The 27,561-nt window shown below is 45.5% G+C and overlaps 2 protein-coding genes across 3 annotated transcripts in view; one reads left to right on the top strand and one right to left on the bottom strand.

Moving 5' to 3' along the window:
• The window catches only part of LOC144146967 (uncharacterized), a 494,123-nt gene that overhangs the window by 96,633 nt on the left and 369,929 nt on the right, over window positions 1-27,561 (bottom strand). The gene's annotated exons all lie outside the window — the stretch shown is intronic.
• Window positions 7,398-17,217, top strand: LOC144145113 (uncharacterized). Its single transcript, XM_077676614.1, has 5 exons — window positions 7,398-7,614; window positions 9,104-9,234; window positions 12,689-12,756; window positions 14,256-14,339; window positions 16,948-17,217. Exons 1-5 carry the CDS (start codon window positions 7,513-7,515, stop codon window positions 17,076-17,078), a joined length of 516 nt encoding a protein of 171 aa, XP_077532740.1. The 5' UTR covers window positions 7,398-7,512; the 3' UTR covers window positions 17,079-17,217.

Below are 27,561 nucleotides of genomic sequence, written 5' to 3'. Positions count from 1 at the left end.
GGGAGCTGGTTGACCAGTTGCCCGAATCATATATCCCCACAGGCGACCTTAATGCACTCAATTCTGCTTGGGTATCTTCTGGCACAGATGCCCGAGGTCGCCTGATAGAGAAGTTTTTAACATCCTCAGGAGCATGCCTTTTCAACAACAAAAAGCCTACATACTATAACATAGGACACAGCACACACTCATTTCTTCACTTGGCTATTGGTTCCGCAGTTCTCTTTCCTCTTCTCGGATGGGGTGTGCGCACTGATCCACGTAGTAGTGACCACTTCCCCACCTCACTAACATATATAGGTAAAGACCCATGGAGTCCATCTTCCCAGAACAGGTTTAATGAAGCATGAGCTAACTGGACCGCATTTACAGCCACATCCAAACTACAGTACACAACCATAAGACACCTACACATTGAATAAGTTTCCCAACTACTCAAGGCGGAAATCCTCGACGCCGCCGAAAAGTCCATTCCCCACGCTTCTGGTGCCCTGCGCAACCAGAGGAGGCCGTGCTGGAATGAGGACTGTTGGCGGGCGCGAGAGGCCCAGAACAAGGCGTGGGGTATCCTTCGTTGGTACACCACGTTGGGCAACCTTTTATTGTTCAAGAGGGCAAAGGCGTTCAGAAAACGTGTGCGCCGTGAGGCAAAACAAGATATTTGGCGTTCATTCATAACATCAATAAACTCCTACACAGATACACGAAAAGTGTGAACACGAATACGCAAACTCAAAGGACAACAAACACACAGTCTTACCCTGGTTAGTACAAGAGGGGACACACTGGCAGACCAGGCTAACACACTCGCACAACATTTCCAACACGTGTCCAGTTCAGCAGACTACACAAACACTTTCATGAAACACAAACAATCGGCCGAAAAAAAGTCTTTACTTGATAACGAAAACTCAGCCTCCTCTTAGAACTCCGACTTTTCGCTCCTAGAGCTGAGGGGTGTTCTGAGTACTTGTAAACCCTCAGCTCCAGGCCCAGACAAGATCACATATACAATGATACAGCCCTTACTCGCAGGCCCTCTTGTAACACTCCTTCACCTTTACAACAAGATATGGTTTTCGGGGCACATTCGAAAGTCTTGGAGGGATGCCATAGTTGTATCATTTTTGAAACGAGGGAACGACCCTTCCTCTCCCGCTAGCTACCGACCCATTGCCCTGACCTGCTACCTGTGCAAGCTTCTCGAGAAGATGATAAACCGGAGGCTCGTGTACGTTTTGGAGTACAACAGCCTTCTGGAAAGCTTCCAGGCAGGCTTCAGGGCAGGTCGATCCATGAACCACCAACTCGTTGCACTTCAATCATATATCAAAGATGCCTTCGTTCACAAACACTTCAGTGTTACGGTGTTTTTTGACACCGAGAAGTCCTATGACACCGCTTGGCATTACGGCATACTTACTGACCTCAAGTAATTCGGTGTCTCTGGTAACATGTTAAACATCCTTATTAGTTACTTGTAAGAGAGAAGCTTTCGCGTGAGAGTCGGTAGTGCACTCTCAAGGATTCACGTACAAGAAAATGGCGTGCCACAAGGTGGAGTGTTGAGCTGCACACTTTTCCTAATTAAGATGAACTCTCTTGGAGAGGCATTTTCACCTACAATCTCTTATTCCATGTATGTAGATGACGTCCAGATATCCTTTAAATCATGTTATATGTTAATCTGCGAACTTCAAGTCCAGCTTGGTGTCAAAAAACTTGCCAGCTGGGTAGAAAAGGATGGCTTTAAACTGAATCGTGCAAAAACCTCTTGCATTATGTGCTCCAGGAAGCGTGGGGTCCATCCGGACCCAGACATTACTCTTAAGGGCGTGTCCCTTCCTGTGAACAAGGAGCACAAGTTTTTAGTTGTTGTGTTTGACCACAAACTCACATTCATTCCTCAAATCAAGCAACTGAAGCATTATAGTCTGAAAACAATGAATACCCTTAAGGTCTTCTCACACCAATCGTATGGTGCCGACAAAAAACTCCTGCTAGGCCAGTATGCTGCTTTGGTTGGGTCTCGTTTGGACTATGGCACTGTGGTGTATGGGTCGGCGACAAAAACAGCATTTAGAATGCTCGACTCTGTGCTACACTTGGGGCTTCACCTGCAGTCGTGTGCTTCCCCACTAGCCCCGTCCAAAGTATGTATGTTGGGTGTAACAACTGTTGCGTTGAGGAACAACAAACGTACATGGACTTGCTCTACGCGTTTAAAATTTCATCGCGGAATAACCATCCTTTTAAACCTGTTTTTAATGATACATCCACATCTCCGTTGTTTGTAAATCACCCGTCCGTTTCTTTGCCGTGCTCACTTAGGGTGAGACAGGAAGCTTCGGGTTTCAACATCTCATTTTTAGACATTTACACATCTTCTTTTACTGACATTTTACCACCCTGTCAGCTTCAACCTGTATCTTGTGACTTGTCCTTCATAAAAATTGATAAAACCAGGGTACCACAAACTGCTTTTTTTTGTAGCACTTCTTGTCCCTGCAGTATAAGTATCAATGTGGAGAGTTTTATAATGACGCATCAATAACTGCACCCATGGTATCTTGCGCTGCTCATGGGCCAAACTTTGATGCATGCAGAACCATAAGGAAATACACCACAATTTACTCAGATGAAGCATATGGCATCTTACTCATTGCACAAAACATTCTTGAACACAAAATTCCAAAGTCCATCATATATACTGATTCCTTGAGCGTTGTGTGCGCATTGGCATCACACAAGCTGCGCAAAAACAGAATTATCAATATGGTTCTCAACCCTATCATGTCTATATATGCCTAAAAACTCCTTCTGGTCTTGTGCTGGGCTCCAGGCCACACTGAGATAGCTGGCAATAAGGTTGCTGTTGATAGAGCCGCTGCCGCCGCTCTCAGGAACACAGTTGACATAACAATACTACCGCACAGTGACCTTAAGTTGCAAATTCGACAACAGCTTTGTAACAAACTGCAAGCACAATGGAATGAACAGACAGACTACAAACTACATGTAATAAAGCCACACTTGGGACAATACACAACTGACTCAACCAACAGGCACACCGAACTGACCTTAGTAAGGTAGCGGATAGGCCATACACATGCAACACACTCCCACCTGCTCACTGGATCTCCAAGACCCACGTGTAGCGGGTGTGGAGAGGGCCTATCAATAATCAATAAACTCGTACAATGCAAGGCACTAGAAACAACACGACACAAACACTTCGCCCAACTATACAGACAACACATTCCACTGCACCCATCGTACTTTTTAGTGGACGACCCTATCATCACCCGCAAGCGTACTTTTAAGTTTCTTAGCGATGTCAAGTTTTTACAACTCATATCTTACCAGGCATGGTAAAACCCTGGCCCTTTACACCAGTCATCTATATTTCCTTTTATGTCATTTCACATATATGTTTAAGTAAATGTTTTACACTTACTGTCACTTCGTCCTCATAAAACAATATTTCCTTGCCGCTCTATGCCCTTAGTCGGCCTTGCGCCAAAAAAACAACCATCATCATCATCATCAAACGCTGAAAGGCAGTTGCCACTCAAAATCGGAAATATGTGACTGTTGGTGGTTTTTCGCGCCTTAATAACACAGTCCTCAGTCCCCACAAACATCCATTTTTTTCTGTTTCTTTAGAGTGCGCCGTTGCGAGTAGTCTCTTGTTTTCCATGGTAAGGTGTTAGTTAAGGAAAATGGCTCTATCCTTGCGACAATTGAAAGGCCTGAAGAGAGCCTCTGCCTGTCTGCTCCATCGAGCAAGAACAGCCTCAGCCCGCACACCAAATTCGCTGTACAAAATCCGCACTGTCTCATCCCTTTTGTACCCCAACTGCAGTGTTCCCGGTGACAATGATCATTATGTTGAATCCCCAATGATGGGTATGTGCTGTTATCATCCCAACCATCATCATCTTGAAAATGGCACCATTTATAAGGCGGAGAACCCGGTTCCAGTCAGCCATGACAGCGTACCCTGCTGTCTGTCTCCACTTGCCCTAATATTTGGCGCCGACAAACCCGGGAAGAAGAGCAGTGACCGAACTGGAGAGCAGCAGGGGTTCCAGTGGCTGCAGGCATATGAGACCCAAAAACGTTCACCGCAGACTCATCTTGAGCCACCTGGCACCATGGCTGAGAGTGACTGAATACCGAACACCGACTCCCTCGAAGGCACCGACGCCAACATTGGCGTTTCAACCGCCGTTTTCGAGGGTCAGGTGACTAACCAGACTCGACCCTCACCGGGCGTGACCATCCCCGGTGCACCGACGAAAACCGACCGCAAGTCTCCAACCGACCTAGACACGCCACGTCTAGCCTAGCCCACCATGCTTGGCACAACCGGTACCGCTACCGAAGAGCAAGCTGGTGAGCTGGACGCTCTGCATTTGTAGCGGAACCATATCCGTACCGACTTTAAGAGAATTTTGACCAGTAGCGGCCGACTGCTAATTTCAGCATCTAGCCACGTATCAAAGCTGAAAGCTAACTTAGAGGACCTTCATCAAATCAGATATGATGTTAAAGAATTGGACTCCCATATTTTTTATTTAATCGAAGATAAAATTGATGAGGAAGTTGAGGATGCGGATCACTACACGCTCTGCTTTTCCCGAGCGAGCGCTTGGTTCAGCAGTTGGATACAATGCCTCGAGAACAATCAACTCTGAACTATGAAATCTACAGCCTTTTCCGAAATGGTCATCTTTCTAGAAACGCCCAGAGACTTCTTGTATTCGTTCACCCAAAGCGCGCCCAAGGCTCTCAGAAAAGACGGCGAGAACTTCTCATCGACCGCGGAGCTAGCGGAAACTCAAATGGCCCCTATCCAAACGAAAGCACTACGATCTCCAGAAGAATCACGCATTGACCCGCCATCTTGGGAGTTGGAGTACTTGTTGGTTCCAGACTTCACGAAGGACGAATCCTTCCCGGAAATTCCCCGAACCCAACTAACTTCAATCGGCGAAATGTGTGAGGTTGCACCCGTGCGCGAATATAAGTCCTTACATCTTACTCGAGCAGGAAAATCTGAACAACCACTGCTCGTCACTGCTGACCAACTTGATGAAGCAGCTAAGCTTTATCAAGAAAAAGCAGAATCGTTCTTTGCGTTGACAATCATAACAGAAGTAACGTACTCAGAATCGGAGTACACCAGAAATAAAACAGTGGCAGCTATTACCATGCACGAGACCGATGGACGAACGCATTGAACTCAGGCCACAAAACTTATTCCAGAACAGCCAACCCATTGAAAGTTGTCCGAGTCCTCCTTCGGTATTCGGTCACGACAGACGCTGAACACACGGTGTGGTTCTGCGGCACATCACGTTGGTGACGGTCGGCACTTCTGAGATTAAGACGCCGGCTTCAGCACCGGTGGAAGCGGAAGAGGTGGCACGCCTTTACGATCGTACATAAGGATCTACTTTACGGACGGAAACCAAGAAGTTACGACTGCGGATTTATTGCGTGTGTATTGATGATCTCGCGGGCGATCGAAAAGAAACTTACCAGTCGTTTTGAGCCATTTCGCGCGGGCGGAGAGTTCAGCGGCCTCTGGGTACAACGGAGAGTATCAACAGAGCCACACGTGCTTGCTTACTGACCCCAGTACCATTCTTGCTTGTAACACGAGATTTTAATCGAGACGCAGCGCACTTGAGAAAAGTGTCACCTACAACCACGTTCAGTGTCATCGCGTGGTCGGTGCCTCAACTTTCTAGCGGCATATGTGCTAACTGCGGCGGCGGGAGGATGTTGAATCCTCCATGTGGGGTATGTGCTGTCAGCATCCCGATCATCATCATCTTGAAAATAGCACTTCTAATAAGGCGGAGAACCCGGTTCTGGTCAGCCATGAAAGCGAACCCTGCTACCTGTCGCCTCTTGCCCTAACAGATTACACTCACAGCGAAGCTGTAAAGCAGACCGTCAGTGTGTAGTGCGCAATTAAAAATACCAACAAAATGCCAAGCGTTCGTGCACGCGGGCCTCGAGCCCTCGTTTGTCAAGGTAAACATACCCACATAGTGAGATTGGACAGTGTTGGCCAAAAATACTGCAGCGTTCGCCGCGCGCCTCGAGTGCCCATTCGCCCAGCCATGAATACCCAACTAGGGAGACTGGCCAGCATTGGCCGCAAGAAAACACCAGCTTTCGCCGTATCCACATGCTCGGAACGAGAACAGCACGTCATAGCATACGCCCTTGGTTCGTTCATCCCCGTGTCGTCATGCGCACTCGCTCTGTGCTGTCGAAGGGCCGCCACTTGAATATCGAAGCTGCTGTAGGTGATCACGGACTCCATTTGACCCGGCCGTGGATAGTTCGCATAGACGAAAAGGAAACCGCGCATCGAGAGCTCGGCGCGCAGGATATCCGCTAGAGGCGTACGAAAATGCGTACGAGTGGCGTACGAAAATGCCGACCAAAACTACGAGCTAACTCTGACCTCGCTCAACATAAGGCCATTGAAATGCCATGATGTAAACGGAAGCCACGACACGACGACGATACTAAAACCCAAATTTGTGTCCATACTGATCATTTGTGTCCATACTGAATAGCTTCGCCATTCAAGTCTTGCGCGTGAGTCCAAGCTTCCCTGAATTTTGTCTGAACTGCTCGAAAATTTGAAAAACTACTCGCAGATAGACTGTTTTCGTAATCGCCGGAAGGTAGGAGTTCCCCATGCTGCTACGGAGTAAACTAATTTTCTTAGGGGCCACTTATTTCTGCGAAGAGAAATGTCAAGTCTTGTGGTGGGATTTTGCAGTTTTAACGACTAAGTGATGAGTGGTAGTTCTCCGTGTCTCTGGTACGATACTGTGGGAGATTAGGCGGAGCAATTAGCTACAGTTATATGCAAGGCTCAATCCACCTCATCAAACAACCCATAAAAGTGCTACAACTACAACAGAACTAAATTGTATTCAACCAATTTAGGACCATACGTGTATTTAGTCTCTGTTTCGAAGGTCAGCAGGTCGAAAACAACGAAGTTTTCTAGGAACACTGGAATCATAACATTGCGACGTACTAAAAATTATATAAGGGGGATACGAACTGCACAAAAAGCACGAGATTTTTGAGAACAGCGCGCCAACGTATATGCCATGTATCCATGTGGCACGTAGAGGTAGCCACGGACTCATGCAAGAAACAAGGGCAAGTCACATGATGTGCGTATTCCCAAAGCTGAACACAGCTGTGTGAAAGCCAAACTGCGTAGGTTGCTGTGTAAAAAGACACAAAGCACGGTAATAGGCTGGTGGAAGGACAGCTAATGTTTTCGTTTTTATCAAAAAAATATTTTCATCAAACACGCTCATGGCAATGAATAACCCTTTTGATTGGGCCGACTTTCCAGATGGCTGATGCAGCGACACCAATATAAGATACTGCTGCAGCTAGCAGATCACTGAGGGGATTTGCGCCGAAGTGTAAATTAGAGACTCCGGTACTACGAGCGAAAAGATGGCACTGTCGTCTCTATTGCTCCTTTCAGTCTTCATGCCAATGGCGGTAAATGCGGAAACATGCGGCGGCAATTCTGGTCCACCATGCAACATTTCTTTGGTGAGAAAACCTAGCAATTAGGCCTGCGACGTCCGCCTAAGCATTACAGCGGTCCGCGCAGACGGGTGATGAGACCTATGATTTGCAGTTTCATTACAGGAACATAGTTGAGCTCCCGATGACACATAAAGTGTCAGTTGTTTCCACCGCACGCAAAGAGGCAGAAGGTTGCTTAGTGTACTGGGCAGCCCTGGAACCGGCATGTTTTATATAGCCTAGGCGTGGCTTCACTTAGATGCTATGCTCCAAATTTCTGAGAAGCAATGCGTGATGTGAGCTGTGGTTACTCTTTAAGCTGGTCCACGAACTTTTGCAACAATGCGCGGTAGACCCTCCAGGTTCCCTTTCAAGCGTGGAGACAGCAAATTTTCATACTGCCCAAGACAGTTCCCGTACTCCTCAAGATAGGCTCGATACCATCCTGAAACGCAGACAAGAGTGTACAAGTTAAACCTAATGAGCGTTTTTCTTAACAAAACATCGTCCTAAGATGCTGCTCCGTGGCTCAAAGAAATCACGAACCACTTTTTTCAGTCTGTCACTCTGCCAATTCAGATAGCGAGGTTCCTGCACCTGTGATGTGAGAAGGTTAGTAATTTGAACACGATTTCGAAGAAAGATCCTGGAAGGATATCAATAAGTCCGCGACCGCAAATCCTCCGGGAAAAATTATCTGTCTCTTTAAAAATTAGCCAAACGCACAGAAACGGACTCTACGAAGCTTAGGAGAATATTAGCAGTCTACAAAACTTTGTATTGGGCCCAGGAGGACCCTTACGGCAGAGGCGTTATATTGTTGCGGAATGGACAACCCGCGGTACACAGGAAATAGCAATTCATTCCTTTACAGACGTTCGAAAGGACATGATGGTGAAAGAAAATATATTTTGGCCTGGTTTGACGGATGTTGGGTTTTGTGATGAGGATCTAAAAGTAGAAATTAGTAGACGCCAACGTGCGAATGGCTACCTTGTATAATGATGCCAATAAAAGCTTTAACGAGAATGTGCACGCAGCAATTTGGCCAGCTTACACGAAGTACTCGCCTATATACAGTTGTGCTTATATAAACCCGTTGTTCCAGTATCCTCTCAAGTTTGGCCTGAAGGCTGTATTGATGGTCAAGTGAGTGTATCTTTGAAGCCACTTTTTGGGTGGGTGGTGCAGCGGGGCTCTATTTTGGTGCGTAATGCGGCGTGACCACGGTGGCTAGATAGCGTGGAAATGGACGAGCTACGACGACAAGCCTGACCACTAAATATTGGGGGGCTTAGTTAACGCCCACCCGAGAAATGCCGCATAAAACGGATTTCATTCCCTTTCTAAATCAGCTGTCTGGCGAATAGCGGTGACCATGTACTCCAGACAAAGGAACGCCTAAAGTATGGCTACGCCCATGCTTTTCTATATTCTCTGTCATCTCAACAAATGTTCATGGTGGCGTTATTACAATCAAGAAAAAATGTTTTCATGTTCTGCTTCTGTTCAGGTTTACGCGGCATTCCAAACCGCCTACCTTGATGCCGTAACTCCGAATATCACCCAGGACTGCGTTATCCTCGTTCGCCAGGAGAACAACCGGAATACCATCACTCTCTACTTCAAAAACGGAACACTGTCGTGAGAATATGTACCATTGCGTTTTTTGATGTTTTGATGAGTATATTTTATATTAACACGTGTATTATACTAACATGTCATCCCTCCACATTCTGCTTTCTCCAAGAAAAATATCGTCTCGCCTGTTTATTGCCGGAAACGTTTCATATTGCCGGGGGGCCTCCAGCCGACGAGATTTAGCACTTGATATTGCTCATATAAATATATATACATATATATATATATATATATATATATATATAAATCTAGAGAAAGATAAACTCACAAAGCGCGCAGAAATAGTATAAGTAAAGAGTCGGATACACAGCAAGAACAATAACAAACAATGTTTACTTACGTAGCGGCAATGGGACTTGCCTTCTTCAGAGTAAAGTTACATGATTATGGTGTCGCAAACATTGAACACATTTCTTATATAGGTTTGCATAAAACTGTAAGAAGGAATGGAAAATGTTTCGCAAATGGAGAGTGTGCATACAGTCAGGCTACGCCTACGTTACAACATCAACCAACAAACAACAACAAAAAAAAAAAAAAAAGAAAAAAAAAGAAAAAAAAAGGGGGGGGGGAGCAAGAGAGAGAAAAAGGGGTCGTGTTAACAATGCAGCGTTCAAGGTTGCACCATGACGGGTCAACGTATGCCGCGCGGGTTGCAAGTTCAGACAATGGGGGAAAATGGTCAACCGCGGTTTGTAAAGAAAGGGAAGAGTATACAGCAAGGTATTCAGTGGCTGGGGAGACTGGTTCTAGGGAAAGCGAAGATGGGTGTGGCCCCCGCGGATGAAGAGAATAGATAGGGGGCACAAAAGAGCATTTCACAGAAGCTAGCAATCGAACAGGAAATAGGTAGGGTCACAAAAGGTTAAACATGAATAGATCACAAAGAGTTAAACATTCTTAAGTGGTGGTGGGAACGAGGCCTCCTTCTCCCGGACAAATGGCATTGTTGAGCCCCATTAAGCTAACAAAGCTGCTGTATTAGGAGAGTTTCTGCGAATTCTGATGGCAAACTCGAGGGTAGGAATAATGAACATAGTTATAAAAATTATGAAGCCACTAAGTTTATTCGAGGGATAAGCACGTTAATTTTCCGTAACTTTCATTAATTCCAAGTGTGGCTGACCCAAACTTATAAATGAGATAAGATTCCCGAACCTCGCGGTCGTGGTGCGTTTTGAAGGCGGATTCTAAAATCGTTGCTTTAAGATGATCAAATGCATGCCCGGGACTGTTCACATGTCTTGACAGGGGCAAATAAGGGCAGCTTTTTGCATGAGAGCGGTGATTATTGAACCGTATTCGGAAGGGCGTTTCAGTTTGGCCGATATATTGTTGCCTACAAACAGTGCACTCTAGAAGATATACGATATTAGCGGAGTCACAGTTAAAGTTACCTTTTATATTTACGTAGTAGTCTGAAGCCGTGCTGGTGGCGCGCTGTGTAGTGGTCATGTGTGGGCATACTTTACATCGGGGTTTATTGCAGGGCATGTAGCCAGTAGTTGCCGGTCGGTTGATACGAGAGTTAGTAAGAAAGTCCCCTAAATTCTTATTACGCCGGTAGACAACGCGTGGTGGTTCGGGGAATATGCTTTTTAAGCGGTCACTTTGCATTAGGATATTGTGATGTTTTTTTAGCACGGTTGACACTCTTGGAGCGGAGGATGAGTGGGTTAAAACTAAGTTAGTTTGCGGGTTCCCGTTCGGGGCTTTTTTCTTACAGATTTCGTTAGGGTCTAATTGGTTGGCTCGCACAATAGCGTCGTCGATAACTTTTTCCGGGTATTTTTTATAGTAATATATATATATATATATATATATATATATATATATATATATATATATATATATATTACTATAAACTATCAGAAACAGCTGCACTTGAAGCTTGAAGAAATATTATTCGACTTCGAAGAAGTGTTCACTGAGGTGACTGCTTGTCTGCCTTCTACGAGTACTTACAAGTCCACGTGTAGTCCGGGGTTGTTAGATTCTACAACTTGGGTTCTCTCGCACCAAAGGAGTCCCTCAGATGAGCCATTCGACAATTAGGTGGGTTCAGTTAAATACATCGATGACACATCAATGATAAAGCCAATTAGCGGTCATGAAAGATCACGAACATATAATCAAGAAATACTTTCCTGATGAAGAGTCACTCGAGAAGGTACGACGTAATTCCAAATATATAATTTACACTATGTCGCTCCGGTTCCTTTTTTATGGTGTTGTTCTTGTGTTCGCGCCTTTAGAGGCGCGAACGTTTGATCTTTCGCAGAAAGCAAGGAAAATATAAATTCGCCGATGTAAATAACGAATAAACCTCAGATATAAAACTGTCGCAATACAATTTTTAATACAACACGAAGCAGTTCAATTTAAACAAAATAAAATCATAATGAGAAATTGCAGTTGCTTTAGAGTTCACACAAAAGGCCTCAGCGTGGTTGGATGCTATGCACCCTGTTTTCGTTCATTTGTGTAACCTTTTGTGTTGTTTTCTTAGCGAAATGGCATGTTTTGGCTTGTGCGTGTGCACGGTCACTGTTCATTTTTGTTTGTGCACTCCGACACGACGCTATTTACTTCTTAGTCAGTCACTAAGCGAACGTTTTTAAGTCCATGCAACCGATAAAACTACTATATATGCTTCTTACAGCTGCCTAATAATTTGCTCTCGCGAATCGACGCTTTGCTTTTCGGGCAACACTGCACCCTTTTTGTATTGAGAATAAGCATAGGTTCTTGCGCACATCGTGGCTATTGATACTTATTTTGAGTGAATCCGGCATGGCCTCATTTTTATCACTGCATGAATCGCAAATATTTGTAACCCCCTGAATGTAAGTGGCGATGTCTCCATCCCTAAAAATTGTTGTGAAGCATTAAACTACATTTTTAGCCACCGTTAGCATTGCCTTATGGAAAGAGTAGCTGTACGGAGACACACAAGGCTCAGTGGTATTTGACAAGCCGCTGAAAAAAACTCTGCAGAACGGGCACTGAAGACTCGAGGTGAGTCGCTCTATAGGTTGCTGCACTCCAGCCACAAATATTTTTTTTATACTTTTCCACATCCTTCTCTTACTACCAGCTATATTTGCTTCGGTGTATTTGCAATCCAACTTTCATTGAAATTCGTAGAATTCACAAAGAAAGATTTTGAGCGACTCCAGTCGAATAGTGCCACGCGTATTAAGCACTGTTTCGTCACGCGTAATACCGCTTTCATAAAACGCCAATTATAAAAGGTCGTTCACACTAAAGTTCTATTGTTTGTTTCTATTCAGGTAGCCTGCTCTACTAAAGCAAGCATGGTCTCAAAAAGCAGTCTAAAATTCGATATATGTAATACAAAATGTACTGTCTTTCTTTTATGCTGACACATTGTATGAACACCCTGTAGTTGTGTTTGAAGTGCTTCTGAAGACAAAAATTGTGCTGTTGCTTTCAGATACGGATTCACAGAGACATATACGTTTACAGATGAACCCAATGTGGTCAATATCACTGTGGACATTGGTAAGAACAGCTGTGTATTTGGCGAGCTCTCCAAGAAGATCCTGAAGCAAATCATTACATATAACCTTTTTCTGTGCCACGTCCAAAACGGCCTTTTTATTATACGCCGCGTCAGGCGCCACACACCGCACAGCACCTGGCACAGCTTTGTCAAGTTATATCAATATTTTAAAATACAAGATATCACAAGCATGCTCAACAAGCCAAAAAAAGGAACTCACTGCGTAAGTAATGAGGATACGCTAAATAAATTCCCTCGTTCTGGCGAAGCGTGTTCGATATAAAATAGGAACCATTGCAGTGAGCCAAAAGTATGACCAGTGAAGCATTTTAAACCTCGACGTTCACTTGACACAGAAATTAGGTAGAAACTTCGAGCGAGTTTTATTTTCATGGCCTTGCATCCCAGTCGCACTCCACGCAATCCCCCACCCTCATGGAATGAACGAGCGATGAGACGCTTTCGCTCCGGAAGTGCACGAGACGCTGGCTTTACTATCCTTGAGCTTGTCCTTAGTCTTTACACCTATCCTCGTCTTTGGGATACGAGGGTTTCGAAAATAGTTGAGATTTTCAGAACACAGTCTCTTCCTCTTTAAATTGGGGGAGCCCTGCAATTAACTTTTCGAAAGCTGTACTTAGAAAGCCAGTCGGAGAGTTCACGAAGAACGGGGATAAGTCAACAATATGTTAAACATGCACGCAGAACAGATCTCTGCCATGGGGATAGAGCACTACTTGAAACGAAGAATGGATGAAATTGTCAGTGCTTATCGCAACTGTTAGAATGCAAAAGCACTCACGCGTATTGAAAATCACGCCCTGCGTGCCAACTACAAGTATAAACTGATCCGGCAATTCTGTAATTATTTATGTGGGAGAATATGAGAAATCTATCAAGAAAAGTGGGATAAAAATTTAGGCCACTTTAACAAAGCATCCATAGAACAATAAAGGAAAGACTCCGGCGGATGGGAACGTAAAGTTTTGGGGTTTAAAGCAACTCTCGATGATATTACTATAATTACCAGACAGAAGTACCACCACCCTTTGTACCACCACAGCTGGAAAATTGATGCCCAGAGACGTGCCAAGAAGTAAAGGACGGTCGCTAACTCACTTGGCCACTGATAAAAGAAAATTTTGGGCTAAGAACAATTGAGATGGCAAAAAATAGGAGTGGTTGGAAGCTATATCCAGAGGCCTTCATATGGCTATCGACCTAGGCATTCGTATGATTAGGAGGGATTATCTGTTTCTTTCTTTCAGTAGTCGCAATATTATTCAATGCCACTCAACATTACAATATAAACCAATTTTGTTTCCGATAAATGAGTTGGCCACTACTTGAGGGCATAATGAGTAACGCAAGCCGAAGCAGCAGCAGATAAAATCAGCGCCCTATATTTTAATGTTTGATTTGTGCTCCGCGTTACTGGTGTTACTAATACAAGCAACTGCTCCCCCACTCAGTTTCTCGTTTCAATTCATGTTTGCAGACGCCAGCAAGCATTACCAATACAAGATGCTGTATGCTGACTCCGAAGCCTGTTTTGTATTGGATTTCAACCCTGCGTACGTTGGTAAGAAACGTTTACAGCTTGAAAAGAAAGGTGGTCATAGCTTTGCTGTTGTGGAATTTAATTATGCCTTCGTAGCTAAGAGATGCGCTATAACGACTGAGCATAAAAATTCAACATTTAGACACTTCCAAGCCAGGGAGGAGTGGGTTGTGATATTATATTGTAGAGTAAACTGCAGAACTGCGTAAGCTGTTAATGCATTCTTTGCATCTCAGTGAGAGACGGAACGCAGACAGAGACAACCGGACAAGGGATCACTAGCAGAAAATTGTATGAAAAGAAGCGATAAATACACATGAAGTCAGCCACTTTTTTTTCTTGTGAGTACGTTGATTTCATAGCTACATGGTGAACCCTCGCAAAAGAAAATTGGAGTAATAACGAAGAAGCCAGGCAAGGGAACGATATCGTCCAGTAAGCCGCGGTGGACAACACTTGCAGACTCCGATGATCGTACGCTCCTTATCCCCAAATTCGGTCCCGTCGCGCCATATCCGTTCCTGGCAGATCCTGGGTTCCCTGAAATATCCATATTGCATATTAGATGCCTCCTGGTGTCAAGTTGTCGTAGCTGCTGCGGGATCCTATGAAATCAGAAATATTCCCTTTTTATTCCGGTGTTCGGGCAGGTGTACAGGATTTTACACGGTGTTCTCTACACCTGTAAGCGAATAAATGCCCTGCAGGATAGCCCCCTCCACTCTGACAAGGAGCCAGGTCAGGACGACTGAACGACGTTAGACAAGTCTCGTTTCGGCGTTGGAGTCTTTGTTGGCAGATTCGCACGTTCTACGTATATCTTGGGAGTAGGGAGGGCGGCGACGTATCTTAAACAGTGAGCTGCATGGCGCAAAAAAGTTCATTCTTCTAACGTTCGCGTACTGCAGCAATTTGTTATGCTACATTCACCTTTTATGACACTTGGCAATGAAGATGGTGGATGAGTCTGGAAACTTCGATGACTACCATCATGACAACGACAGAGGGCTGCGGCCTAACACTAATCGCTATGGGATTTATTAAGCTACATTAAGAGGATCTAGCGTTGCTGCCTCACTGCCAAGGTACATATGCCCCATATCTCCTTGCTTTGCTACTAATGCCATCGAAATACCATAGTCTTCGTTACTTTTGGCAACATTGTAACTTCTCCCTCCCACTCGGCCGTCCCTCTCCCTTTTCGTTTAATCAAAAAATCAAAGATTGACCAATGCTCTTTAATTTTCCTGCGTTTGCCCTGCTTGGGCACAATAGGTTAGGTCTTATTTAGGCTTCCAATTTAGGGAGTCTAACTTTTAGGCATTAGGTTAGCAGTTCCGTGAAAAAGCCCCATTGTAAAAGTAGTAGTGTTTTCTGGTAAAAAAGGCGACTGAGGTTCAGAATAAACAAAAAACGTGAGAATAATCAGGTGGAATATGAAGCCTGGTCAGCAAAGTAGCAGCATGGTGCTCGAGCTTTGCTGACCCGGGCTGGCTCCTCTTTCACGCCTTACAACGGCGTCCAAACAAGTTCTCCGTACGCCTTTCTAATATACCTAGAAGTCACCAAGCACTAGCGATTCCTCCGCCGGCATTACTCTTCACCGAGCCCACAGCTATAGGCCACGCGGCCGCAACATTTGGCACCTCCTACAACGACACTGCCTCCCCCATACAATCACACTTCCTACAACGAACCCCAACGTTTATACCACCACACTGCAAGGATTGCCACAAATGAGATGCACGCTTTTGTTTGCTCTGTGTGGGTCCACACGACCCATTTACCTTCACCCCACCCTAAAAACTGCGAACAGTTCTTAGGGAGCACGCACGTGGTGGATCAAGCAAATAAGAGCAGGGGCCCTTGCGGTTGCTAAGCCATGTGGGCCTCGTCCATCCCTCCCACCTGCACCGCAATTTGGAGAAATAAAGTGGTTTTCTTTCACTCACCCCCTCCACCAGCTGCGCATTCACACCGTTTCCCGGCGAAGCACAGGAGGTTCTATTCTTAACAAAACGCGCATGACCAGTTCGGAGATTGGCAGCGAATAGACGGCTTTGAAGGGCTAATTTTCCTTCTGCACAAAATTCACCAAACTGCGAAGTCGAAACAAGAAGGTCTAGAATAGCGCGGGCCGCATGGTACCTTACCGTGATGACACTTGAATTAAACACGCGCCCAATGCCCGCGCAAAACCGTTATCATAGGGAAGCTGTGAAGTGTGCCCGTCTGCGTGATTGTTTGATTACCGTAGTCAGACGGAAGAACGAAAGCAAGAGACACAAACAGGGTGTAGCAGAAAAGAAGTTGACCGAAGTATACTGGGCCCCAAGGCAAAGAATGTAACGCCAAAAAAGACACGCAAATACGAGGTAATAGGAAAGAAGTTGTAAATATGCATCTCCACGTTTCTCCTTCGAAACACGTGATTATATATAAGTGCCGAGAGGAATGTTTTGTATTTCAACAATATATATGTGTATAACACTCACACGCATGAGTGCGAGGGAAACCAAACACGTGTATTTCATGCAAAACCTTTGTCACGTCGATTGTCTGCTTCCCTGACCTCAGTTCAAATGCATGGTGTTGGAATCGTGTTGGAATGCGTTATTCTGCCATGCAGGCTGCCGTCTGTGGATGTTCGAGAACGCAACGAACCCACAGATTACAGCTTGCAGGGAGGCTCACCGCCAGGCCTGCCCAGGAACTATCTACGACACCTGGGATGAAGAATTGTGCCCTAGTATTCTGTAGAGTGCCTAATGCTTGCAACAAAGTTTGCTTTTGATTAGAATGACACACGTCTAGGTTTCAGGAGACCTAGCGCAAGGAAGGTCTGGCGCATGGTAATATCACATATCTCTTTGTATTGCATTCATCAGAAAAAATAAAATCCCTCTGTATTACTTAATTATTATTTTATTATTATTAATGTTGATTACTAAGGTCATTAGTTGCGCGAAGTCTTGAGCGCCGCCATTATTATTACACATAATCACTCTCTTTCTTTCCTTGTGTACTCTAATGCTGACTGTGATTTTTTTCGAGGAGACATGAGCAGTGGGACAAATATTTTTTTATTTATTCATTTATTTATTTATTTATTTATTTATTTATTTATTTTACACTCAGGGCATACAAGCATTGTAGAGGGGAGGGGCTCACATAAAAGAGCAAAAATGATGTCAGAAGCACCCGACAATTGTTTAACCATTGTACACACAAAAACATACAGTAAAAAAAGTAAAGCAAATGCACTAAACGCAGCCATAAACGCAATCACACTTGGAGCAAAAGAAAAGCAAATGGTAAGCGCACATCATTCGCCGTACGAGAACACAGAAACGGCCGATCGACACAAGCATGCAATACAATATTAAAGAAACAATACACAAGGAAAAAGCACTCCTTACTAGGAAGTAGAAGGCAAAAAAAGAAGAAGAAAAAAACTTACAACAAATCTGAATTTGACAATGTTTGTCGGAAATGGTCATGGTTAGTAATGCAAGCTAATGAAGCAGGCAGGTGATTCCACTCACGGCACGTTTTCGGTAAAAAAGAATGGGAGTAGGTGACAGTGTTTTGGTGCGGGATATAAACTTTGTGACAATGGTCAAGACGTTCAGATATGAAACGTGCGGGTTCTATCTAGCCTGATTTGAGTACATGGTTACTATGATACACTTTCTGAAATATGCACAGACGGGACAGTTTTCTACGTGAAGCGAGAGGAGTTAGGTTCAGGTTGGATTTTATAGAAGTTACACTCGCCGTACGATGATAGTTAGAAAGTATGAATCTCGCCGAACGGTTTTGTACAGCTTCAATTTGGTTAGTGAGATTAGTATATCCCGGATCCCACGTTGACGAAGCATACTCAAGTATGGGGCGCACGTAAATAACATATAACTGTTTTTTGAGAGAAGAAGGTGCTAAGGAAAAATTTTGCTTTAAGTATCCAAGCATGCGGTTAGCCTTAGATATAAAATCAATGTGTCGGCATCAGGAGAGATTGTTAGTTATGTGCACACCAAGGTATTTATACTCCACTACGGACTCTAATGGGGTACTGTTAAGAAAATAACCAGGACAAAAAATAATTGATTACGGGATATCCTCATCACTTTACATTTAGTTATGTTGGGCTCCATATGCCAGAGTGTGCACCAAGTAGAAATATTATTAAGATCAGATTGTAGGCATTGAACGTCAGAAGAACTAGTAAACTTACGATAAAGCACACAATCGTCAGCAACGAGGCAAAGAGAAGAAGAAATATTACTAGGTAAGTCGTTAATGTATCTTAGAAAAAGTAAGGGTCCTAGAACAGAGCCCTGAGGTACACCTGAGCACACAGGTACCTCAGGGGAGTTAGTTTGGTTGGCAGACACAAACTGAGTTCGGTTAGAAAGAAATACTTCTATTCATTGTAAGACTTGGGGATCAATTTTCAAATTACGTAATTTCAGTAGGAGAAGTTGATGATTAACTTTATCGAACGCTTTGGAAAAATCTAGAAAGCCACAGTCAGTTACAAAGGAGGAGTCAAGAAATGCATGCAAGTCATTCGTAAACGTTATAACTTGAGTCTCACAAGAGAAGTGTTTTCTGAAACCATGTTGGGAATTATGAAAAAACTGATTAGACTCGAGAAAGTTAACCAAATGAGTGAATATTATGTGTTCGAGGATTTTACAAGGGATTGAAGAAATGAATATGGGACGGTAGTTTGAGGGGTTATGCGCGTCACCTGACTTGTAGAGTGGAACCACCCTGCCGGTCTTCCATTCCCTGGGCAAGTAACTGTCGTCAATAGATTCGGTGTAAATGAAGTACAATATAATTGAGCTGTCCTCCTTAGTATTCTGAAGAAATTTAGAGTTAATGTCATCAGGACCACAGGATGACGACCTTTTTAGTTTAGATATTATGGCTGCAATACCAGCAGGATCAAGAACTAATGGGTCCATAGGGAAAAAATTAGGCTCTTGCATGTGAGGGAAATCACTGATAAAGGGGTCGGAAAAAGAATTTGCGAAGCTATTGTTAAGTACAGAGGCACAGAAATGGTCCGGAATTGGTTCTCCCGACATGTCTACCAGACAAAAGTTACAATCGTGCTTCGGCTTCACAGTGCTCCAAAACGCTTAGGGTTAGTTTCCAATAAGGAGGGTAAGGTACAGTGGAAAAAATTACTTTTAGCCGTTTTTAAAGCTTTCGCGTAGGATGCTGCTGCTAGCTTATAGGTAGACCACCGCACCGGACTTGAAGATTTTTTAGCAGCACGGAAGACCCTGGCTTTCTTATTAGATAACCTTTTGAGATAACGCGTATACCAGGGAGCATTAGTATTGCTGTACACATTCCTCAAAGGTATGTATTTATTGATTAATTCTAAAACCTTACATCTGTAAGAGGACCATTAGTCTTGACTGCTTTGTTCCATGCCGGATGGCAGCAAAGTATCCATAAAGGCGCAAAGTTCAGCGTTTATAGCCTCAAAGTTAGCTCTGTTATAATCTCTGATTAGTTTTAGCCGCTTAGGTATTCGATTGGAAGGAAAAGAAAAAGTAAAGTGAAGCACGGCGGGATCACTTAACCCCGGCACGTGCGTAATGGGGGATGTTATGTCAGGGGATGACGTCAGAATTAAGTCAAGCAAAGAAGATGTTGTAGGCGTGGCACGTGTTGGTTGACAGACAAGCTGTGACAAACAAAATTTGGCACAGACATTAAGAAAACACGAAGCCTCGGCAGACGCAGGATCGGCAAAGGGACACGCATGCGCCCATTTGATTGTTGAAAAACATTAGTCACCGAAAAGGAAAAGTGGCACACCCGTAAAACGCACGGCAATCTGGTTCAAGCAATCGTGAAGACTCTCGTAAAAACCACCAGCACTGGAGGGGGACCGATAACAAACGCCACATATGAATTTCTTGAAATTGTAAGTTATGCAACACCAAAGAATCTCTAGATTAGAATGAAGCATGATTAGAAAAGACTCCCAATGGTCACTAACAGCAATTAAAACACCACCACTGATTTTACAACCACGGTCACGTCTATACACCACGTACTTTTTGTTGCACTGCAAGAGCTCATTGGACGCTATTTTACTTGACAGCCATGTCTCGGTAAGTGCAACAATATCAGCCTCGGAGTCATTTAATAAAGCACTCAGGCTTTCCTTTTTACTGTACAGGCTACGAATGTTTGTGCAGAGGACGGACGCTTTATTTTCATGTTGAGGACCACCACCCCTCGCGCACTCCTAGCTGCCGCTCGGCTGTCCATACACGCGCCATGAACGCGTCGACCGTGGGGATGATACAGCAGGTGTTGAGGCAAAGGGTGTCGGCTTAAGTTCATGCACTCAGTCAGCGCTAGCGTTGTACACGTACTTCCTACCGCAAACAGAGAGCCTATTGTGGCGCAGTTTGTAAGAGGTGTTAAGACCTTTCCCGTACTCAAGCAATTTCTTGCGGGCAGCTCTTGTGGCTAGTGAAAGGTCATCTCTCATATAAAAGTCGGTATCGTCCAGCAACGATAGCTTTGACTGCACCAGCTCTTTTGTTTTGTAAGAAGCAAATCTTACTACAATAGGCCTCTTCTTATCTGGAGCATATAGGCCTATCCTATGAGCGCGCTCAATATTTTGGGCGCCGATTTCTAAGCCTAGTTTTTCAGAGGCAAATGACAAAATCCTCTGTTCTGATTCCTGCCAACTTTCCTTGGGGTTGTCTGCGAAACCGAAAAACAGAACATTGTCATGCCGCGAGCGGTCCTCGGCATGGTCAAGCCTTGCTCGCAGAGTAATTATTTCATTAAGGAGATAATCAGTTCGGCCTACAGAAGCAGTGTCACGCTGACACCCTTCAAGAGTAGTAGCCCGCTTCTCAACGGCGTCGAGGCGGGGGTTGATGGCAGAAACAGAAGCAACGACCGATTAATGAGCAGCTTTAAGTTCGTCGACTGCCTTTGACAAGTTCGTTTGGTTAGTCTCGATTCTAATGCAGCGCTCATTAGTTTCTCTTGCCAATCGCAGTATTTCCTCATTGGGCCCCGGGTTTGCCTCAACGTCACCACATAATACCAAAAATAAGGCACAGAATGGATCAAGCAAGGCTTCCGGGCATGGAAGCACGACAATACAGAGGTCATCCGACCTGAAGAATTTACAAGGTGGGATGGAAAGGGGTCTAACCTGCGCAACGAACAATAACAGTGAGTACAATGCTGTTGCCGTGCATCCATGCCCACTGGCGTGGTGGCCGCTGGGGTGCCCTTTTATGTGGTCCGACAAGCAAGGAAACGATGACATTGAGGATGGGATCCAGAGAACGAGGGTATCTTGACAATAAGCCGGGGGGGGACCAGGCCGGGTCTGTTCACCGACGATAAGGCTATCGGGATGCATGCGGATGGCTGGCAAAGGAAGTTCGTAGCCCCCACACAGCAATTGTGCGTCGAGGTACACGAGTGCGCAGTCTCAGAGGGGGCGATCCAGCTGCAGGCCGTGAGGAGTCCAGTGAACTGCGCAATGAACAATACCGGTGAGTACATTGCTGTTGCCGTGCGTCCATGCCTTTTATATTTACGCCTTTTATAAGGATGGTATCTTAGCCGAAAAGAGACATCACCGTTGAGCTAATTCAGCAGGTTTTATGTCTGGACGTTTATGATGGCAGCCAATTTCGAAAAGTATTCCAGATATCAATGGATGCGTCCCGGGATTGCCGGAAAGTATATAATCCTTACTTCTCGTGGCTTCCGAACGAGCTCCAACAATGCGGGTGATTGAGGGATTGGTTATGAGGTTTAACGCGCCGATGGTACAGAAGCGACGAGGTGCGCCGTAGTGGGACTCCAGACTATTTTGACCACCTGGGAACCTTCAACGTGCGCCAAAATCTCTAACACACGGGGCTTTGCGCTTTCTGTCTATATAAAAAAAGTGGCCGCCACAGTTGCGACTCGAACCCGCGCCCTTGAGTTTAGCTGGACAACACCGTAGCCACTGAGCCACCGCGGCGGTTCCGACAATGCGCGTGGCTTCGTCTTACAGTATTCTAACAGCGGAGCTGTTCAATCTTTGTGATGTCCATGCGGATCGCTAAACAAAATTTCACCTCAGCGAAGTGGAGAGAGAGAAAACGGTTTGCGAAGTAAACTGAGGGATAGTGGCGAGGAGGAAAGGAGGTAGTGCGAGTCTCAAAAAAGAAACTCTTCTCCTGATCGGAGGCGAATGTCGCTCCCTCGATTTTTATTCTGGGCGTCTTTTTGTAACCGGTATTATCGCATTCGAGGCATACAGCATTTCTTTTGGGTTCCTAGCGCTGGCGTTGCCTTTGGACCCTGGGTGCGTTGAGCTGGACTTTGAGTTCGGTCTTTGGCTCTTTCAGTTAAAACATTAGGAGCGTTGATTCTGGACTTTGATTTATCTGAATTTTCACTGAGAAACTTCGCTTTTTAACCATCTTTCTCCTAAGAAAGGGGCAGACCTAAGAAACGCTATGTTATGGCCCCTTAGATCCGCCAACTCTGCTGTTTCCTGATCCTTCAAATCTGAATGACTAGGCTTCACTTATAAAAAATAAAAAGGAACAACCTACGGGAACTTCACCCTCACGTGACACGCAAGCGGTAGTTCTTTGAGTCTCACGCGAGTGCCCGTCCGCGCTTTCTGTCTATACCAGCCAATGGTTCTTTCGCGGCGTGTTGGACAAGAAACTCTCAAAGCGGTTGGAGAGGCGGAGGGCGCTTTTCACTCACGGCGCACAGTGTAGATGGCGCGGCAATAGGACGCTACTGATAGGCCGGTATTGAGAGGAGGCTGAGAGCAATGGATAAATCTAGGTGGACAGCTAAAGTTTTTGGGTACATATACATGAAAAGCTTGGACAGGCTGTGGCTAAGGAAGACTTAGAGGCCAACGATGAAATACGAAGAGAACAGTGGAGAACCCAAGACAGCCAAGATGCCTTCTTCTACGACGTCAAGGAGCTCTCCATGGGGCAAAGAAAAATAAAGGTCCTTGATGGACTTGCACCTTTATTTTTTTGCTCCATGGAGAGCTCCTTGACGTCGTAGAAGAAGGCATCGACAACTATGGAAACGTTCGATTCCAGAACGCGACAGGGACGGCGACAGGAAAATTCCTGGGACTTTTGAAGTTCTACCTGGAGTCGTCCGTCATGGCCTTCAAGGGAGACTACTACGTCCAAGACAAAGGTGTGTGCATCAGCGCTTGCCTCGCTCCGGTAATAAGCGATTTGCTGCTTGCACGATACGACAGGGAACTTGCCGAAAGCCTGGTCGGTAGTGGGACTCAGCGGGTGTTTCGATACGTGGGCGATTTTTTAGTTTTTTAAGAGCGCGATGAAACTTCGTGTGGTCAGCAACAAGTGCACTGCATTCTCACATTGTTCAAATCCACCCTTCAGGGCTTCACCTTGACGACCGAAGAACCTTCTGATGACCACCTTAGATTCCTTGACCTAGTGCTGACACTGCACCCCCAGCACGTGTGCTGGAAATACTCGCCTCGCTCCAAGAAGACTCTATTGACTTTCAAAACAGCACATTCAACAATCGTCAAAAGAGGCATCGCCTATCGGCTCTTCGCAACGCCCTCAACAGATCCTGCTGCCATGAGATGGGGCCCAGCTTCTCTAATCAAGTTGAACGGCTGACAAAGGCAGGATTCCCCGCTCCCATGCTGTTCGGTATATCAGAAACCCTCCTGAAGGAACTACGAAGGCGAAAACCAGTGGAAGACCGTAAAGAGACAGATCGAAGGAAGTGGGCTGTCATTCCATATATTCATGAGATTTCCCACAAACGCAAGAAGGTTGCTGCTCGAGTATGTGTATATGTAGTGTTCAGCGCCCCTAACAAATTAAGTGGTCTCTGCAGACGAGTAAATGCTGAAAAAACCTCCACGCGGCCTTACTCGAAGAAGCACGGACAGCAATTCGTTGAGTGCTCATCGAGGGTAGTGTACGACATACCGCTGTCCTGCGCTAAGTCACACATGGGCCAAACAGGCCGCTGCCTAAACGACCGGCTACGGGAACACGCCTGCAACCAAAAATCGAGGGTCAGGTGACTAACCAGACTCGACACTCACCGAGCGTGACCATCCCCGGTGCTCCGACGAAAACCGACCGCAACTCTCCAACCGACGTAGACACGCCACGTCCCACCTAGCCCACCATGCTTTGCACAAACGGTACCGCTACCGAAGAGCAAGTTTGTGAGCTGGACGCTCTCCATTCATTGCGGAACCATATCCGTACCGACTTTAAGAAATTTTGACCAGTAGCGGCCGACTGCTAATTTCAGCATCTAGCCACGTATCAAAGCTGAAAGCTAACTTAGAGGACCTTCATCAAATCAGATATGATGTTAAAGAATTGGACTCCCATATTTTTTATTTAATCGAAGATAAAATTGATCAGGAAGTTGAGGATGCGGATCGCTACACGCTCTGCTTTTCCCGAGGGAGCGCTTGGTTCAGCAATTGGATACAATGCCTCGAGAACAACCAATTCTGAAATATGAAATCTACAGCCTTTTCCGAAATAATCATCTTTCTAGAAACGCCCAGAGACTTCTTGTATTCGTTCACAGAAAGCGCACCCAAGCCTCTCAGAAAAAACGGCGAGAACCATCGACCGCGGAGCTAGGGAAAACTCAAATGGCCCTTATCCAAACAAAAGTACTACAATCTCTAGAAGAATCACGCATTGTCTCGCCATCGTGGGAGTTCGAGTACATGTTGTTTCCAGGCTTCACGAAGGACGAATCCTTCCCGGAAATTCCCCGAACCCGACAAACTTCAGTCGGCGAAATGTGTGAGGTTTCACCCGCGCGCGAATATAAGTCCTTACATCTTACTCTAGCAGGAAAACCTGAACAACCACTGCTCGTCACTGCTGATCAACTTGAGGAAACAGCTAAACCTTATCAAGAAAAAGCGGAATCGTTCTTTGCGTTGAGGATCATCACAGAAGTAACGTACTCAGAATCGGAGTACACCGGAAAGAAAACAGTGGCAGCTATTACCATGCTCGAGACCGATGGACAAACGCATTGAACTCAGGCCACAAAAATTATTGTAGAACATCCAACCGGTTGACAGTTGTGCGAGACCGCCTTCGGTATTCGGTCACGACAAACGCTGAACACACGGTGTGGTTCTGCGGCACATCACGTTGGCGACGGTCGGCACTTCTGAGATTAAGACGCTGGCACCAGTGGAAGCCGAAGAGGTGGCACGCCCTTACGATCGTACACAAGGAACTACATTACGGACTGAAACCAAGACGTTACGACTGCGGATTTATTGCGAGTGTATTGATGATCGCGCGGGCATTCGAAAAGAAACTTACCAGTCGTTTTGAGGCGTTTCGAGCTGGCGGAGAATTCAGCGGCCTCTGGGTACAACGAATAGTATCAACAGAGCCACACGTGCTTGCTTACTGACCCCAGTACCATTCTTGCATGCAACACGAGATTTTTATCGAGACGCAGCGCACTTGAGAAAAGTGTCACCTACAACCACCATCAGTGTCATCGCTTGGTCGGTGCCTCAACTTTCTAGCGGCAGATGCGCTAACTGCGGCGGCGGGAGGATGCTGAATCCCCCATGTGTGGTATGTGCTGTCAGCATCCCGATCATCATCATCTTGAAAATAGCACTGCTAATAAGGCGGAGAACCCGGTTCCCGTCAGCCTTGACAGCGAACCCTGCTGCCTGTCTCCTCTTGCCCTAACAAATAACACTGAAAGCGAAGCTGTAAATAGACCGTCAGTGTATAGAGTGCGCAATTAAAAATACCAAGAAAATGCCAAGCGTTCGTCCACGCCGGCCTCGAGCGCTCGTTTTGTCAAGGTAAACATGCCCACATAGTGAGATTGGCCAGTGTTGGCCAAAAAAACTGCAGAGTTCGCCGCGCGCCTCGAGTGCCCATTCGCCCAGCCATGAATACCCAATTAGGGAGACTGGCCAACATGGGCCGCAAGAAAACTCCAACTTTCGCCGTATCCTAGCACACATGCTCGGAACGAGAACAGCAGGTCATAGCATACGCCCCTAGTTCGTTCTTCCCCATGTCGTCATGCGCACGCGCTCTGTGCTGTCGAAGGGCCGCGACTTGAATGTCGAAGCTGCTGTAGGTAATCACGGACTCTACTTGACGCGGCCGCGGATAGTTCGCATGGACGAAAAGGAAACCGCGCATCGAGAGCTCGGCGCGCAAGGTATCCGCTAGAGACAATACGTCGCGCTTGCGGAGTGGCGTACAAAAATGTCGACAAAACCTACGAGCTAACTTTGACCTCGCTCAACATAAGGCCATTGAAATGTCATGCTGTCAACGAAAGCCATGACACCACGACGATACTAAAACCCAAATTTGTGTCCATACTGATCACCTGCTATAGCTTCTCCATTCAAGACTACCGCGTGAGGGCAAGCTTCCCTGAATTTTGTCTGAACTGCTCGAAAAATTGAAAAACTACTCGGAGATAGACTGTTTTCGTAATCGCCGGAAGGTAGGAGTTCCCCTTGCTGCTACGGAGTAAACTAATTTTCTAAGGGGCCCCTTATTTCTGCGAAGAGAAATGTCAAGTCTTGTGGTGGGATTTTGCAGTTTTAACGACTAAGTGATGAGTGGTGATTCTCTGTGTCTCTGGTACGATACTGTGTGAGATTAGGCGGAGCAATTACCTACAGTTATATGCAAGGCTCAATCCACCTCATCAAATAACCCATAACAGTACTACAACTACAACTGAACTAAATTGTATGCAACCAATTTAGGACCACACGTGTATTTAGTCTCTGTTTCGAAGGTCAGCAGGTCGAAAACAACGAAGTTTTCAAGGAACACCGGAATCAGAACATAGCGACGTATTAAAAATATATAAGGAGAATACGAACTGCACAAAAAAGCACGAGCCTTTTTAGAACTGCGCGCCAACGTATATGCCATGTATCCATGTGGCACGTAGAGGTAGCCACGGACTCGTGCAAGAAACAAGGGCAGGTCAAATGATGTGCGTATTCGCAAAGCTTAACACAGCTGTGTGAAAGCCAAACTGCATAGGCTGGTGTGTAAAAGCAACACAAAGCAGGGTAATAGGGTGGTTGAAGGACAGCTAATGTTTTCGTTTTCATCAAAAAAATCTTTACATCAAAAACTCTCACGGCAATGAATAACCGTTCTGA

Source organism: Haemaphysalis longicornis, unplaced genomic scaffold (assembly GCF_048455015.1).
Source record: "Haemaphysalis longicornis isolate Haplotype H1 unplaced genomic scaffold, Haemaphysalis longicornis Haplotype H1 scaffold_7, whole genome shotgun sequence".
Lineage (NCBI taxonomy): Eukaryota > Metazoa > Arthropoda > Arachnida > Ixodida > Ixodidae > Haemaphysalis > Haemaphysalis longicornis.
Note: the sequence above shows the minus strand (reverse complement) of the source record. Positions and strands in the feature narration are given on the sequence as shown.